The sequence below is a fragment of the Podarcis bocagei genome (genome assembly GCF_964188305.1).
Source record: "Podarcis bocagei genome assembly, chromosome: 10".
Lineage (NCBI taxonomy): Eukaryota > Metazoa > Chordata > Lepidosauria > Squamata > Lacertidae > Podarcis > Podarcis bocagei.
Genome location: NC_138135.1, coordinates 40269787 through 40287723, shown reverse-complemented (window position 1 = coordinate 40287723; position 17937 = coordinate 40269787). Strand labels below are relative to the sequence as shown.

At 40.8% G+C, this 17937-nt stretch overlaps 1 protein-coding gene and 1 long non-coding RNA gene across 8 annotated transcripts in view; one reads left to right on the top strand and one right to left on the bottom strand.

Moving 5' to 3' along the window:
* LOC308596139 overlaps positions 1–17937 on the top strand; it is a 231686-nt gene that overhangs the window by 5219 nt on the left and 208530 nt on the right. The gene's annotated exons all lie outside the window — the stretch shown is intronic.
* Positions 1008–6445, bottom strand: KERA (keratocan). 2 transcript variants are annotated; one of them, XM_081212122.1, is made up of 3 exons: positions 6288–6445; positions 3867–4759; positions 1008–2384 (listed from the first exon to the last, which is right to left on the bottom strand). In XM_081212122.1, the coding sequence occupies exons 2-3, from the start codon at positions 4750–4752 to the stop codon at positions 2218–2220; spliced, it is 1053 nt and encodes a 350-aa protein (XP_081068248.1). In that variant the 5' UTR covers positions 4753–4759; positions 6288–6445; the 3' UTR covers positions 1008–2217. The 2 variants fall into 2 exon arrangements, with proteins under 2 accessions (XP_081068248.1, XP_081068249.1); XM_081212123.1 differs by lacking the exon at positions 6288–6445 and adding an exon at positions 6080–6251.

The window sequence follows — 17937 nt, the reverse complement described above, 5'->3', positions numbered from 1 at the left end:
TCCTTCAGCCATGAAATATGAGACTCTTTGTTATATAAAACATAGCTCTTGCAAACTTTTCCTTTAGACTTGCCAGTGATAGATGATTTAATTCTTTCCAGCTACACAGTTGGTTGAGTAGAAATTTCTTGCATGTGGTACATAAAAAGGACAGATGGGTATGATCCTAGAGATGTGTGTCCCTTTTTACAACTGCTATGAATATTTTTAATACAAGTTCAAGGGATGCATTAATTACATGAAGTTGTACCTTGTGATGTGCCATTTGTAATTTACTTTGTTAGACATTCATTTATACTTGAGTTGTAGTTCTTTTGCACCTTTGAATGACCATTCCTCATCAACAGATTCTTTAGACACAGCTGTTATTGTTTAAAAAAGTTGCAAAACTGATAAACCTTGCTGTGCTGCATCCTCAATTCTTTTCTGTTGGACTTTCAAGAATACCATGGAGTTCACATAGATAGTACTGCAACCCCCCCCCCCCCAAAAAAAACCCCAGGAACTGTCGGTGTTGCCTTGAATTGGTCTTATGCATTATAGTTTCCATTTCTTGCATACAGTCATATAGCAAACATTTTCTATATTTCTGACACAGATTCTTAATAGTGCTTATCAGCATATTTTATATATGGGCAATTCCAAACAGATGGGAATATTGGTTTACTGTGGCAACTTAAAGGCAAACTAACTAAGACTTTCATAGGCAACAGCATGGTATAAGTTCGCCGACTGGAAAACCTTATGCTTTTATGTATTCTCTTATTTCCCTCCCCAACACAAAAAGCTTGGGCTTGGGTCATTATGTATATCTGCACTTATCTTATTATCTAGTGCAGGATTGACTTTGGGTGGCAAGGTCATCAGTTGCTTCTGTTATAGCCCTATAATCTTGAACAGGACGATGATTGGCTTCTCAGAGTAGGGCTAGGAAACATGTAAAATTTGCAATTGGAGAGAAAGGAACATGGTCAAGTGTTCAAAACTAAATATATGACAAAAACTAATTAGTGAGTCACATTTCTTTATTAACATCATCATCATCATCATCATCATCATCATGTAAAGTTGTTTGACTAAAAATAAATTACTATGGCTACTGTGGCTCTAGTTATGTATAATTTAGCATGCAAATCTACTTTTTCGGAAGGTAAAGATAACATTTACCAAGTAGAGATGAACAGATTTGTCAATTTCAGCTCCCCTTTCTCATTTTTCCAATTTTAAGTTCAGTTTGCTCCATTTCTATGCCAGTTTACATTTGGTTAAATAAAGCCTGCACAAAAATTTGAACACAGTTCATGTGCCTTTCTCCTAACAAAAGCATTTTTTCAGATATCTTTGTGCACTTTTTCAATAAACAGATACCTAAGGCTGCTTCTGCTGTTCATGTGCAATGATAAATGAAATGTGTTTGTAGCAATGTTAGTGTTTTAGGGATGTACATAACTTGCATTCATCTTCTTATAACTCTTCCCTTAAAATTCCTTAGATGGTTTGCTAAGGTATACCTTGAAATTTCTTAGAGGTGGAATTTACTGGTAATTCTGCTGGTATATCATGAGGGAATAGTGCAAGTAAGAAAGTACTGTGTAAACATCACTGCTGGTGGAAAGCCATGCTCCATGCATATGGAGCTTCTGAACTGTACGATTTTACATGTTCATTTTTGTAAAGAGAGATATTTGGCCCCATTTTAACAAAATGAAGCAATGTTGCAGCTGTTAATGTATTCAATATAACACTTTCCGTGAATGAAGAGGGTGGGAAAGAGATTTCTGCTACTTATTTTTATCATTAAACATGCTATCTGGCATCTACAGCAATGCTCTTTTTTTAAAAAAAGATAACAAAATAAGCAATTATATATTCTACTTTTGCTTAATATGTGAAATGTACTACACCTGAATCTGCAGGCCAATATGTATAGAGTGTAGAAGAAGAATGCCAAAACTTTTATGGAACCCACAGCTAGATAATACATTTGAGTAGCAAAAGCATCGTCTTAATAGAGTGACATTTAAAATAATTGGGACAGGTTGGCTGTACCAAGAGAGTATTTTTGAGAAAGAAAAAGAAGTGATGAAACACTAACAATTAAAAATCAAACTCCATGGGGGGACAGTATAATTGATCGAAAAACACCTGGAAGTTCTAACAAGTTTAATGCCAGCAAAACCTGTTTACTAACGCAATAATGGTAACACTAAGCTGTCCTTAAATAACAACAGCATGAAGAAGTCGGAAGCATAACATGAGTTCAAATGGAATTGGAGGTTTGATTTCATTGCCATCCAGGCGGAGATAGCGGAGTCGTGGTAAGTTCCTCTCATAGACATGATCCCCTGGGATAGGAACTGGACATATTTGGGTTCCATTAATACCTAAAACAAAAAAAAACAACAAAAAAAACAAGAGCATAAGAAAAGTGGTTGGGAGTCATTGTCTTCCCTCCCCACAAAAAACTCACCAAGTAAATATTTTAAATATGATCCTGTAAGATTAGGACTTGTTGGGAAGCCAGAGGAATCACAGTTCAGCATTTGTTTCCTTCTATTTTTTTATCATGGAAGATGAGAAAGGTAACAGAGCAAATTAAAAGTGGCTGCTGCTCAGCAGTCACCAGGTGATGAGGCTGCATGTTCCCTCTTAAAACTTGGCAGTATCTTCTTCACTCCTTGTGAGGAGTGGTGTCTAGTAATTTTGATTTGCCTGGGATTTAAATTTTCTAGCGTGATTGTTCTTTGAACTAGAAGCTCTTAGTGTTTCCCATCTGTAAAATGGGTAAATTGCTTTTGGAAGCAATGCCTAATTCTGTCGTGCTATCATGCATGTGTGTGATAATGTGACTCGATGTGTGATTTGTGGTTAGGCTCAGCAGCTTATGGTATGCACTAATTGTTTCTGTTTTATTCTTGTGATGCAATTGCAGTCTGGTTTGCATTAAGCTGATCTTTGTTGGCCCGGTATCATGCTTGGATGGTTTGCTTAATGGTAAGGGATCTGCCAGCACACAAAATATCTGTGTACCTTAGGTCAGGGATGGGGACCATTCTTCTGTTAACAAGTATATTCCTTCTGCGGCAATCTATTGTGAATTATAAATCATTATTGTGTGAATCCATCCCTTTGGCTGTTCCCCCAGCTCAATCCTCCTCCTCCTCCTCCTCTGCATGTGGGCTTCCATAGCCACATGAAGTTAAGCTATGGGCCACAGAGTCTGCAATATTGTCTTAGGTGAACAGAGCATTCTGTGCGCTCCACCCCCCTCCAGTTAATAAGACCCATTTACATTTTACTTTGGATCTCTAACCATGTGCTAGAATTTGTTTTGTGGGAGCTGACCCTATGTTCCTTGTACTTGATCCTCATCCCATTATATGTGATCACAAATATGAATGCTGAATGCCAAAAGTCCAGAAGTGAATGCTTCCATTTTCGAACACGCCTTGGAAGTCGAATGGCTTCCGAGGCGCATTTCTCAAGTTTCCCCATTGAATTTGCTGACAGAACTTTGGTCCTCGGTTTTAAAACATTTTGGAAGTCAAGCGGACCTCCGGAATGGATTATGTTCAAAAACTGAGGTTAGACAAAATAGGGCTTAGTCACTAGCCAATGGAATTTACAGTTTAGATCAAATGTACAGAACTTGTATTTCTGAAATACAATAGGTTCTCATTAAACCAGAGCTGGTCTGGTTTCTTCTTGCTTCTAATACCTATACACTTTTGGACTTGTGAATGCATGTGTGTGTGCATGGGCATGTGTGCACAGCACTGCAACATTTGTGCTATAAACGGGAAGAGTGTGGGGGAGGGGTATTTCTGTGGAAAAACTTCTGTCTGAGATTGCTGATATGCACTTACTGTCGATCCTGTTGTTGTCAAGATAAAGGTGCTCGAGGTGAACATTGATAGATGGGATTTTGGTGAGTTCATTGTAAGATAGCTGAAGGTCAAGAAGAGATGAAATGTTAAATATTTTGGATGGTAGACCTTTATCGGTTAACTTATTGTTGTTCAATCGAAGGAAAATCAGTTTGAGCGTTGCATCAAAATAATTTTCTGGTATTGCTTCAATGGAGTTATTGTCCAAAAACAGCTGTATTACATTAGCTGGAGGGGTTGGTGGCATTTTTGTAAGTGAATTTTGAGCGATGTTGAGTAGCATGAGGCTGTTAAGTCCTTGGAAGGTGTCACTTGAGAGAGTACTGTCCAACAGTTTGTTTTGATGTAGATCTAGCGCAGTGAGGTTTTCCATATTGTTGAAGACCCCTGCGGGGATTGTAGTGATTTTGTTTCTTGCCAAACGCAGCTGCTCTAAACTCAATGGCAATGGAGCAGGCACTTCTTCTAACTCATTATTCTCAAGAAATAAGTAGAGCAGATTTTTCAAGTTGCCGAATACACCCTTTTCAATTCCATTGCTGGTAATTTTGTTGTTGTTCAGATTTATCCATTTTAGTTGTGTGGCATTCACAAAAGATTTCCCTGTAACTGTTTCAATGAGATTGTTTTGGAGGTAGAGATACCAGATTCTTGCTGGGATGGCTGGAATTTCTTTAAGTTCCTTGCTATCACAGTATAAGGCATTTGGGAAACTAGGAGGGCAGAAGCATTCTTGTGGACACTCAAAGCTGTAGAAGGACCAGTCATATGTATCAGGCTGATCATACATTGGCCTGATATTACGAGTCCACACGGTATTGGTCAAGAAGACTACCAATAGTCTGGAATACAATTGTACATTCATAGTTAACCTTGGAGAAAAGGGGAAAATAGTTATAAGAAAGTATACATCTCCACAGTATCTTTTTCTGAAAGCAACAATGTGCATTCCTTTATAAGGGTGAAATGCTGTCTTGCATGGTGTCACAACTTTTTTCAAGAGAAAAAAGAAGGGTCGTATCTTAAATTCAGGGGGAACTACAAGCTATGACTCTAAGTATAGTATGTTTCAATCTGGATTTCATTCCTTTTCCAGATACGGTAAGTGTGCACACATTCAGTTCATGTTTAAAAGAAGCTAGAGACAGAGCTTGCTTCTCTTACTGAATTTCAGTAACATTTAAAAACTTGCCTTTTTCCAAACTAGGGAGAATATTTCATGTGCAAAAATCACCCAGAACATCACCCAAAACAGAGGTGGCATATAGTAACTGACATAATTGCCTTTATTGACTGCTATCCAGTCCTAGTTTGGTCCTCCATGAAGAAACTCACATCTTCTTTTGTACTCCTAGATGAGAAGGCATATGGATCTGATTTTCTAGGCCTGGTTCTCATCACACACAAGAAAAAGATCAAAGAATATTTTAACAGCTGCTTGCTGGGTATGTTCCCTAGAAGTCTAGAGAGCTGTGTTTGAAAATCTACTCCTCTTCTTCAATCGTTCCCCTGTGCCCCAAATTATTGGCTTTCCTCTTTAAAATGTAAATTACTTAGGAAACAAATTCTCCCTAGAACTTCACTTTTATTGCTTGGCCATGTATTCAGATTTCTTTGTCAAGTTCTTTTTTTAAATTGTTCACATTAAAACTAACATTTTCCATAGCTATACATTAAAAAAACCTAACATGCAAGCCAAGTTACTACAATGCAGTAGTAATTATACAGCAACAATGCATCCCAAATTTTTATGTCTGTCTTGGTTTTCTAAAAGTAAGTATATATAACATTTCAAAAGAAAGAAAGAAAATAAGCTGGATACACTGGTGCAGAAAGGTTGGGGGGTTTTGGAGGGTTTTTTTGGGGGGGGGGAAGTATTAAAGAAAATCATAAGTCATAAGCATCACTGAATCAAAGGGAAAACCAATGCCTTACATGGGTTTTGGTTGTTGTTTTTTAAACGGCTGCTTCTCTAAAGTCCAACAGCTGAAAAGAGCTAACAGGCTTTGAAACTGCTGTCCACAAAATAGCAGAATACTGCCTGAAGTAATAAAATAGAAAGAAGAGCAAGTGAGAGAAACTAAATTATTTCCAGAGAAAGTCATACTGGATTTAGCACAATGTCTCTGACATCTTTCTCTTACAAGAAATATATACCAACATTGTTATAATGAGTAACTGAAATATTTTACCTTGTACAGGTTAGGTGATTTCTGGTGGCTGTTGGAAATCATTTAAGTACAAAAGTCTTTGTTTCCTTTTAACATTATTTGTAGTCTGAGCTCTTGTAAATTTGTAGCATAAAACCCTAAATATGCAGCAGTAATCCCCAGACACATTACCCAAGACACCTAACATTCTGTTGTTTCTAATTTGACAATGCTTGAGAATCTAGCTTACCTCAGCTTTCTTGGATTCTCTTCTGTTCTTCCTATTGGTCACTGCGGTTAGACTGTAAGAGGTTGACTCAGGCAACACGCAGTGTTTTATGAATACAGCCTAATATATACGCATCAATGACTACAATTGTTAACCCTTAAAATAGCTATGCACCTCAGCACCTTCATGCTAAAGTACAGGAAATCCTGGCTTTCACATCAAACAGTTGCAGCCCTTAAGGTCATTCCCAGAGATGTTAAACTCAAGTTTTAAAAGAATGAATAGACTGGGCAAAAGGAATCATTACTACATATATAATAAAATGTTAATAAATCATTTTCATCTTAATTAGGGAACAAAGCATTAAAACTGTGCCATCTGTTCCTGCGGAAACCTTTTATTTGATTATGATCAAAAACAGATGCAGGAATGTTTTTAAAGATATGATTCTTGATTAGGAAAAGTAAGTAAGATTATTTGCTAAGAAATTCTTTGATACTCTTAGAATAGTTTGATATAATTTGATGCTTATTCTGCATATGTTATTTTTGAATAACTTTTCAGAAATGGAACTGACTTTCTGCCACCTGATCTAATTTTTATGCTAATTAGTTTTAAGCATAAAGAGTTTTGCAGTGAGAAGCATATGTATCCCACATGATACTAAAAATAATAATAAAACAAAACATAAAGTGGTCTCCAGATTTGAAGAATCTGTTTGCTTTGAAATTGGCTGATGCAACTACTAAAGTGGGGTAGGAGGTAGTTATAGGAATGGTGCCTCTATGCCGTTACTGATGTGCAACAACTTGCCTGTAGTGTTCTGTTGGGGCACAAGGCACAAGTATCAATAGCACTAGCATGGTACTCACCCAACCTCCACCTGCCACTTGCAAGGGCGCATGTTTCTCTCTACTGTTGGCCAATAGCCACAGGCAGATTTTAAGACAAAAACATTACCAATCTAACAACCTGACTACTTGTCATTTGCAAAACAATTTTTTTAAAGAAACTGTGATTGAAATATTGACAGCAAAATGTGTTTCTGCTTAATTAGTAGGACTTGGGGTAGAATTCAGTGTTGGGCTAGTACAAGTGTTCTGCCTGTACAAGCCTAGCAGCTTACTACCATTCTCTACCCACTGCATGTTATTCTGGGGGTTCTCTTAATCCCACACGCCCCCAACCCAATTTTGATAGTGGGGCGGGAGGGCCCTGGGGAGGAAACATTCTTGCTTAGGGTTTTTAGTGCTGGGGCATGTTGGGTCAATCCCTCCATTGGTATCTAAGTGCTCCTGTAATGCAAAACAGTTTTAGTTCTAACTCTGTGGCGTTTTGGTTTAATAAAACATATAATTACAATGTTTTATAGCATTGAGTTCTTCATTCCTCAAAATAGTAGTGATAAAGGAAGAAAGCCAATGACAGGTGTCATAGAAACACTTTCAATGTGATCCATGGAAAGTGTGCTTAATTCTACAATCAGGAACATGCTTACTTGAATTCCGTACCTACTGTGTGATTTACTTTCCCAGGTGAGGGTGTTGGGACTTGATTGTTCCCATTAGAACTTGTAGAACGTTTGTGCATCTTTAAACAGACAAGTTCCATGGATTCTAGTGGGGTTAAACTATGTCTAATCTGTCTTGTATTCAGTAATCTTTCTTGTATTCAATTTAATCAGAGAATCATAGAATTGTAGAGTTGAAAGGGGATCCTAAGGGTCCTCTACTCCAACCCTCTGCAATGCAGAAATCTAGACTAAAGCACCCATGACAGAATGCCATCCAACCTTTACTTAGGGTCTCCGGAACCTTGATCATCTTGCTCACCTTCCTCTGCACAGGTTCCAGCTTGTCAATATCCTTCTTAAATTGTGGCACCCAGAACTGGACACAGTACTTCAGGTGTGGCCTGACCAAAGCAGAGTAGAGTGGTGCTATTATTTCCCTTGATCTGCACACTATACTTCTGTTGATGCATTAGAATAGTATTAGGGTGTGTGTGTTTTTTGCTGCTGCATCATACTGTTGACTAATGTTGAACTTTTTAAAAAAATCAAACCCAAAATGTGATCATAATATGGTGCCTTGCATGCACTGTATAGAGAAGCATTCATATTTGCACCAAGGAATTGTGCAAGCTTTTGCAAGGATGCAGAGTAAGAGCGAGAATAAATGTGACATTAGGAACACAGGAAGTGCCATATATCTGTTGGCCCATCTATCTCAGTATTGCCTACACTGATTGGCAGGGGTAAAGAGAGTTTCAGACAAGAATCTTCCCCAGCCCTATGTGGAGATGCCACAAACTGAACCGGGGGCTTTCTACATGCAAAGCCATGATCTCTTCCACTGACCTGCAACCACTTACTAAAATGCATATTTGAATTTAACATGCACTACTTCTTCATTTTAAATGCAAATAGCTGCTAGGTGGTAGTGTGTGATCACTGTCAAAATTGTAGCATGTATGTAGGGAATTTTTTTAACCCTTTCTTGTTTTGGTCTTGAATAAAATAGCTACTCTGAAGCTTTTATTGCGGTGGCATGAAATTCCCCATAGGTGCTTAAAGGGACTTTCCTCCTAATAGAAATACGGTTTCGGAATAGTGATCTTTCTCATAGCTGCAGCAGGGGAGGAAACAGTTAAATTCTCACTTCACACATGCTGTGATGCATCCTCTCAACAATGGGTTCTGTTTGCATTTTTAAAATTTGCACATAAATGCAAATACACTTTTAATGTTATGTCTGGTTTGACCTCTATTGGTTCATTTAACACAGGTTTGTCAATTGTCTATTTTACATACCCTCATCTTTATTAATAAGGAACACTCTAGTTTGAGCCTCTGGGCATATTCTTGAGGGAGGATGCAGCGTTGCAGTCTAAGTGTGAAGTCACAATGGAAAAAAACAATGGAAGTTTGCAGAATATGTACAGACACCTAAGATGTTATGTATTGTGATAGCTACATATTCCGGACAAATATACATTCATTTAGTGCTATATAAACATTTCTAATAAGCAGACTATTGTTAACAAATGACCGCTCCCCACATCAAATGGGGGTGCCTTCTATGTGATCATGTGCAGCCCCCCGGATCCCAGTGCGACTCCTGGTAGTTCGGGCTGGCTTCATCCTCCCCAGGCTGGATACCTGGAGGTCTCTGCCTACCTCAGCCAATCTAGATTAGGGTCATCATGAAAGGGGGGGGGGAACCCTTTTTCTGTAGAAATATGGGATGCCTTAGTAACATATGTATCAGAAACTGACTGCGACATGCACATTTTTTTGTGTTGTTAGATTAGAAAAACTAAATAAAAGCATTTATTAGAAGGAAGCAGCAGAGCAGAATGTTCCAAGGACAACCAATCAATATGCCCAAACTTCTACAAAAGAACTCAGTCAAGGAAAGAATTGGAGGTGAATGCTCCCACTTCAGATGTATTTGGAGCACATCCAAACAAGTTTAATCTGAAGTGGTCTGAACCAAAGCAGCTGGAACTGCTTTGGAGATTTGGAAAGGTTTTCATTTTTAGGGTCCTTCCTCAGGTTGATACTTTGATGTAGCTCCCACATTTGACTCGGTGTTATCCATAAAGTGAAAATGCGAGGTAGAGTGGGTGGGGTGTAATTCTGTTACAGACAGCTTTATTTTCCAACCAGGGAATGACTTTACCAGGGCTATTTTTTTCGCTTCCTGTCACAGTGCTTTTGGAAGGATGTAAACGACCATGATAAAATACTCTTCTTTGCTCTTTGTGACTGGCAGCAGCAGTGCACAGGGTGTTTGTGGCTCCCGGAACTGTTTTGAGAACCATGACTTACAAAAAATAAGACATTTTAGTGCCTCTTTTGCCATTAGTATCACATTAAACACCATTAAGCATAGTATTTTATTTTTAGTACATCTGCTTTGCTAGAGAAAAAGTAGCTTAAGTAACTTTTCCTTACACTGAATTAGGTCTCACTCAGTAGGTGATTTTCCTGCCAACCTATTTGAGATTTGCTTAAAAAACCTACAACCTAGAGATGCCAGGATTCAACCAGGGACCTTTGCATGCCAAACATGTGCTCTACTATTGAGCTACAACTCCTCTACTACCAATTTGAAGGGTAACATCAACAGGCAGGAATGAAAAATAAATTAGAAACACAGTTGTATAGAAACTTTAGCTATTGTTTTATCAATTTGGCTGTGATATTGACCAGCTTTCTGGGGGAAAAATTATTCATTGTTATTCTAAATGAAATACCAAATCTGGTTTGAATTTGTGCTTTTATGGGTTTGTCTAGTACTTGTATCTAGCAGATGGATTATTTAGAGGAAAATGAAGCCACGAGGCTCTTTTACAGAGTCTGGGACTTGAGAGTTCTAAAAAAATGTATCCATCATACACTAGAAACAGAGGCAGCGGGTATTAAAAGTGTGGATTCTACATCATCATCATCATCATCATCACTTAATTATTAAAAATATCTCTAAGCAGGGTACAAAAAACTGAAGCAACAACAGACAGCTTAAACAAAATATTACAAAAATACAATTACCTATAAAATGTACATCCACAAAAGTCTCACAACAAGGAGTTCATGGAAACAGCAAATATCACCCTAGTTTCTCACTCTACTTGTTTTTTATGGGCAGGCCTAGGGTAGATGGTACTTCCAGAGGCTGCCAACAGCTGTGTCCCACTCAGCTGCATTCTCCACACTCTGTTCCAGGTACAGAAGATTTATTGAGTTTCCCAGGGGGTCCTAAGGATGGAGAAAGGCTCTCCCTTCACGCACAGCTCTTTCTTCACCCTCTTGTTTCTCCTCCTCCTCCTCCAGATCCCATTGAAGCAGTTAAAGCTGAGGAGATTTCACCCCTCCCATACCCAAGAATCTCCTGACCATCTCCTGATGGTCTCTGCTGACTCTCCAGAGAAGAGGAGGCGTGTCCTGCCTATCTACTTATTCTGCCCAGCAACATATCTGTGTGTGTGAGAGAGAGTCAGTCAGTCAGTGTATCGGAGAGAGTGAGAGTGTTAGAGATCCTAGAGATAAGATTGCTGCTAAGAGCAGCTGCAGACTCTCGGTGTAGCATTGATTTATGCTTAGAATATTCAGCTCTGTATATAGTTTTGTATCATAGTTGTAGTTACAGAATAAAAGGAAGATATTCTACAGAGCTGCTCTCCGAGTGGTTTATACTCTGCAAGACTCTGCAAAACTCTGCTGTGCAACGACTGTATTATTGAGACAGTGAATCCGGTGCTCTCAGCTCTGAGCTGTGAGTCCACAGCACTGTGACCGTTTCCTGTGAGAAGGAGGTCTCTGGCGGTGCTACCCAGCTCGCCCAGCCCAGTCGGGGTTGAGGTACACGAGTCCAGTTGGCACACTGGCTCTAGGGCGATGCTGACATCGGTTATGGGCCCAGTTGTTGTTCCAGTCGTCTGACCTGACGTTGTCCCAGGCGTCCCAGGTTTCTGTTGCTGATTGCCGGACGGTGGAACGGACGCTGCATGCTGGACTGATTTGTGGTGCCCAGAAGCAGAGCTGTTTTGGAGCAGAGTGTTCAAGCTGCCGCTGTTGCTGTTGCTGCTGCTTGATTTACGGAGGTATGTTGCTGACTGCCAAAGGAAGAAGATAGCATCCCTGTTTGCCTGTTAATTGCGCTCTGAGTGGGAGAGAGAGTGGCTGAAGGAGTCAAGGCTTTATCTGTGTTGCACGAGGGAAGTGTCTTGCTCTAAGTAATAGCAGACATGGCCTGTGCACATTCTGGCCAGATGGCTCTGTCCTTTCCTCTCCTCACGCCTGAAAACTATGCAGTTTGGCAAGTAAAGATGAAAGCGCTTTTACAGAGGGAAAAGCTATTTCACACGATAGAAGATGACCCTCCAGATAAGGATGATGATGATTGGGCTGAATGGCATGCTGCAGATATGAAAGCCCGAGGGACAATTGTTTTGAGTGTTTCAGACCACTTGCTGGTGAATTTAGAGGGTCAAGAGACTGCACAAGCTGTTTGGCATAAGTTGAGAGATATGCATCTGAGACAAAATGCTGGTTCCAGTGTGATTTTCTTTAAGAAGCTGTGCAGGCTGCAGTTGGAGAAAGGTGGTGATTTGCCTAGCCATCTGTCTCAATTTAAGCGTCTCAGACAGGACCTTGTTCAGCGAGACCTGGCTATTTCAGAGGCTGTATTTGCAATGCTGATGATCAATAGCCTAGATGAGTCTTATGATGGAGTGGCTGCCCAGATTTCCACAATGCCTTCTGACCGGCTAACAGAAGATTATGTGTCTAGCGTGCTTCTGAATGAGTGGGATCGCAGACAGGCTGTTAGAGAAAGCCGGGAAAACTGTGCTGTAAAAAATGTGCTTGAAAATGTGCCTGAGTCTTCAGCAGGGGAAAGTGAAAGTGAAACTGCTGCTGTTAAAGCTTTGAAATTGAAGCGGTGCTTTTCGTGTGGAGCACAAGGCCATTTGAGTTTCCAGTGCAAGAAGTCTTCAAAGAAGAAGGGAAACTTCAGAGGCAGAGGGGGAGGAGGAAGAAATCCCCAAGCACCTGCTACTTCAAAGGCCTTGATCTCTCGCTGTTCCAGTCAACGTGGGCGGAGTTTCTTCGTGGTCAACTCTGGCTGTTCAAACCACATGGCCAAAGATAAGAATCTCTTTGTTCAGCTTGAGAAGCAAGAGAAAGAAATTCATCAAGCAGATGGGACAGTTCTCACGAGTGTGGCTCAGGGAACTGTGTTCTTAAAGAGCCTGAATGCAACTATTAAGAATGTCCTGTATGCGCCTGATATTCAGGACAATTTGTTGAGTGTTTCCCAGCTTGATCGTCAAGGGTTTAAGGTGGTGTTTGCTAAATCTCGCTGTGAAATTCTTAGAGATGGCAAGCTCATTCTGTATGCAAAATGTGTAAATGGATTGTACCAATTGCCTTTTGTTTCAGGTACAGGCACTGCAGAAGCAACTGAGAAAGAGTGTTGCAATTTATCTGTGGATAAGAATGAGAAGTTGCATGACCAATGTATTCATTTTTATCATCGTATTTATGCTCATTTGAATTTCCAGGCTGTGGCAAAAATGCCTGATATGGTTCAGGGTATGAGGTTGAAAGAATGTCCCTACCACATGAAATGTGTTTCTTGTGCTGAGAGTAAGGCAAGGCCAAGCTCCCAAAGGTACAGAGTCTGGGAGAGAGGCCAAGAAACCATATGAAGTCATTCATGCAGACTTAGTGGGGCCTCTAGCGCTCTCTAGAGGCAATTCAAGGTTTTTCATGGTTCTGATAGACTCCTATTCAAAATATGTTTGGGTCTATATGCTGCAGAAAAAGTCTGAAGCCTTTACCAAGTTTCGCCAGTTTTGTAAATGGCTCAGAAATGCACATAATGAGAATGTACGTTTTCTTTTCACAGACAGGGGTGGAGAGTTTTGTTCAGAAGAGTTTGAGAGTTTTCTTTCTGAACAAGGCATTGAGCACAGGACGGCCACGCCCAGATCACCCTGGCAGAATGGTTTATGTGAGAGAGTAAACCAGACCCTGCAGCAAGGAATCAGAACGCTGTTACATGATTCGGGGCTGCCCAATCCCTATTGGGCCGAAGCTCTTTCGTTTTTCTGTCATGTGTATAACAGGAGATACCAGTCTAGTATAAATTGCACCCCATATGAGATGCTTCACGGAAGAAAGCCATGTGTAAAGCATTTTAAAATTTTTGGTTCGGAGGTTTGGGTGCACACCTCGCAGGGTGACAAACTAAGCAAGCGTGGAGAACATGGTATTTTCCTAGGATATGAGAAAGGGTCTTATCGTGTTCTGATCACAGACACGAAAACCATAAGGCTGACCAGGAGTATTGATGACAATCCACAATGGGACAGAGTTGGCGTTTTTCAGTGCCATCCCATTTGTGATGATGGTGCAAAAGGGGCAAAGAAAGTTAAGAGGGAGGCAAGTGTTGGTGGTGATAATCCTGATGCCAATGTAGTTCCAGATGATGGCACAGATTATCAGAGCCCAAAAGCCTCAGGTGAGTCTGATGCTGACTCAGACTTAGCAGCTTCATATACTTTAGCTCCCCATTCTCCTAAAGAGGAGGAAGCACCAGAACAAGAGGATCAGAGAGTTTTGCACAGGTCCGAGAGAACAACCAAGGGTGTACCACCGAAAAGGTTTTCTGAAGAGTATGCAAAGACTGCGGTCACGAGCAACTCTGGTGGGGTTTTTAAACCAAGCATGAAGTGTGCCGAGAGTAGTAGCACAAAACGCTTTATTTATTTCCTTACCTGATATTTGAAGGAAAGCGTGTATTTCAGTTCTGAAAAATGGGTTGTTCAAATCTGCCTAATTAGAGATGTCAATTTGCATGTGAGAAAGAGAAACGTGTATGAAGATTTTTCCAGAAGCTGCTTATTCATTTGTATTGTCACAGTGTGTTATATGCCGGGAGAGAGATACCTGCAAATGTATCAACCAAGGTTGTAAGCAGAGAACAACTTTTGGAGTGTATGTGTAAATTGCAGTTATGTAAAAGATTCTTGAAATGGTCGGATGAAATGGGGGAGAATGAGGAGATTTCACCCCTCCCATACCCAAGAATCTCCTGACCATCTCCTGATGGTCTCTGCTGACTCTCCAGAGAAGAGGAGGCGTGTCCTGCCTATCTACTTATTCTGCCCAGCAACATATCTGTGTGTGTGAGAGAGAGTCAGTCAGTCAGTGTATCGGAGAGAGTGAGAGTGTTAGAGATCCTAGAGATAAGATTGCTGCTAAGAGCAGCTGCAGACTCTCGGTGTAGCATTGATTTATGCTTAGAATATTCAGCTCTGTATATAGTTTTGTATCATAGTTGTAGTTACAGAATAAAAGGAAGATATTCTACAGAGCTGCTCTCCGAGTGGTTTATACTCTGCAAGACTCTGCAAAACTCTGCTGCGCAACGACTGTATTATTGAGACAGTGAATCCGGTGCTCTCAGCTCTGAGCTGTGAGTCCACAGCACTGTGACCGTTTCCTGTGAGAAGGAGGTCTCTGGCGGTGCTACCCAGCTCGTCCAGCCCAGTCGGGGTTGAGGTACACGAGTCCAGTTGGCGCACTGGCTCTAGGGCGATGCTGACAAAAGCACTATAACTTATTTGTGTCCACCATCCTTAAGCTCTTCCTACCTCTTCTACCAGAGGTCTGCCAACAGAAGTTCCACACATTTAGCCACAACTGCTAAATGATTCAGAGGGAGTACATTTCTGGATGCAACATACAAGTGACAAAGAGGCATCTTTGAAGACTGGTCCATTAGGGTGAATGAGGCACTGCCCCACCAGGCTCAAGCAGCCCCCATCCTGCTGTATTTGGAGCCCAGAAGGAATTTGTCTTCAAACAGATTGGCTCCCTTTGCAGGTTTTGCCTTCCTGATAGCAATAGTCACAACTTTGGCAGAGGGAATCCTAGTCTAACAGCAGGTGGGGGGTGAAGTGGTGTGTCACCCCAACCTCAGAAAAGGCGTGTTAGAGAGGTCTAGATCAGGCCTAGGCAAACTCAGCCCTCCAGATGTTTTGGGACGACAACTTCCATGATCCCTAGCTAACAGGACCAGTGGTCAGGGATGATGGGAATCGTAGTCCCAAAACACCTGGAGAGCCGAGTTTGCCTAGGCCTGGTCTAGATGGAAGTCTGTCCAAAAGCCAAGGCATTTGGCTGATGGTCCATAGAGCTGCCTTCAGCAGCCTGGAAGGGCCATCTGTGTAGGTCTGCCTCTTGTGGATAGCCCATTAATCCTAGGCTCGACCCTGTCATGCCTCAGCCCTACACCAGGAGGCTGAGAGGGATATACACCCAGTGCTTAAGTCAAATCCCACCTCCATCTGGAATTGATAAAATTGTGACCAGTTTTACAATACCAGAGTGTTTTCTTGTCCAGTTTGTTCACTTGCCTTAATGCCTTGATCCCTGGGGAGGGTTCGCTGCGCATGGGTCTGCAATAATATTGTTATTAGTGGAATTTGCATCCTACCTTTTTTCTGGTGTTTGAGCTTCAGAGACTTGCCAGCAATCACTTAGTTGGATTGGATTTATGGCTGAACTTATTTAATTTTTTTATCACCCTTCATCCTAAAATTACAGGACAGTTCACAGCATAAAAGTACAAAATGAGAACATAAAATACATAAACAAAAACAAACCAATAATCCCCCCCTTTCACCACCACCCCAGTTTAAAAGGTCATAGAATGTTAATCAGCCAGAGGCCTGTTTATAGAGAAACATTTTTGCCTGGCACTTAAAGAAATGTAATGAAGGTGCCAGGCAAGTGTCTCTGAGGAGAGCATTCCACAAATGGAGCCACTGCAGAAAAGGCCCACTCTCATGTTGCCTCCCCCCGGACCTCTCATGGATGAGGCTCATGAACAAGGGTCTCAGATGATGAATGCAGGGTCCAGGTCGGTTTATATGGGAAGAGGCCGTCCCTGAGGTATTGCAGTCTTGGATTGGAAGCTGTACCTATCAACAAATATCCTGCATCTAATAACCTGTGACATCACACACACATTTTCCTCGTATGATGTGTCTGTTGGATTTTGTTTCATATTTGAAACATCACTAGTGACACCAGTCTGGTATTTTATAATTCTGAGTTGCCTTGTTTGTTGCACCTGCTCCAGGAAGGAGCACTCTGCCCTGTACTAACTGGAGGCTGCAGCAGTCAGCTCTGTGGCAGCCGAGTTCGGTTTCTAATTGATGTTTCATAATGAGTCTGTGTATAACACCAATAATTTTGACAATCTGCTATAGTCATTCATTATTGTACACAAAAAGAACATGTTAACTTGGCTGCTGTTAATACATTTCCAGCTTTATTTAGCATGATCTATAATAGTCATTTTAAACATATTCTTGCTGTTTCTTTACCATAGTGATTCCATAATGTTTTTGTGATTCTATGCAAGTGCTTAAGAATTATGTTTCTTTTGGCTGTATAATTTAACCAGGCTGGTATATCAATCTTGACATAAATCTGTTTCATAATTTGCACAAGGACCTGGTTGCATTGTTCATTGATCCTGATTAAATTATAAAGTAGATAACCAAATGCCTGCAAGTATCTCTGTAATTTCTATTCATTTAGCAGAAATACCTATGTCAATTGGCAATCTAGACAAATAGTAGAATATATGGTTGTCTGAATCATAGAATCATAAAGTTGGAAGGGACCAAAACCCAAACCCATACAATGCAGGAATCGCATCGAAAGAATGCTTAATATATAATTTTGTGAAATTGATGTCTCTGTTTGGCACACAGAAATTTCAGTGAGCACTGAATAACTAGGGGTAAGAAAACTGTGCCCCTCCATTGGTTACTAGACTTCAGCTCCCACCACCCGTGACCACTGGCCATGTTTCCTGGGGCGTTGGAGTTGCATGGGAGTTGGAGTCCAACAACATGTGAAGGGCCACAGGTTCCCTAACCCTGCTCTGATGTTAGAAGCATCAAGGGCAGGAAAGCTGCACTGAGTACCACACATTTATATATTTGGTCTCAGCTCTATGTCTCCTTTGGATACTATGCTCCCTGAGTACTTGAAGGACCATCTTTCACCAGGCAAACCTGCTGTACATTGAGGTGCTATTGATGGTCCTTCTCCAGGTGTCTTCACCTTTAGAAACTGTGGCAC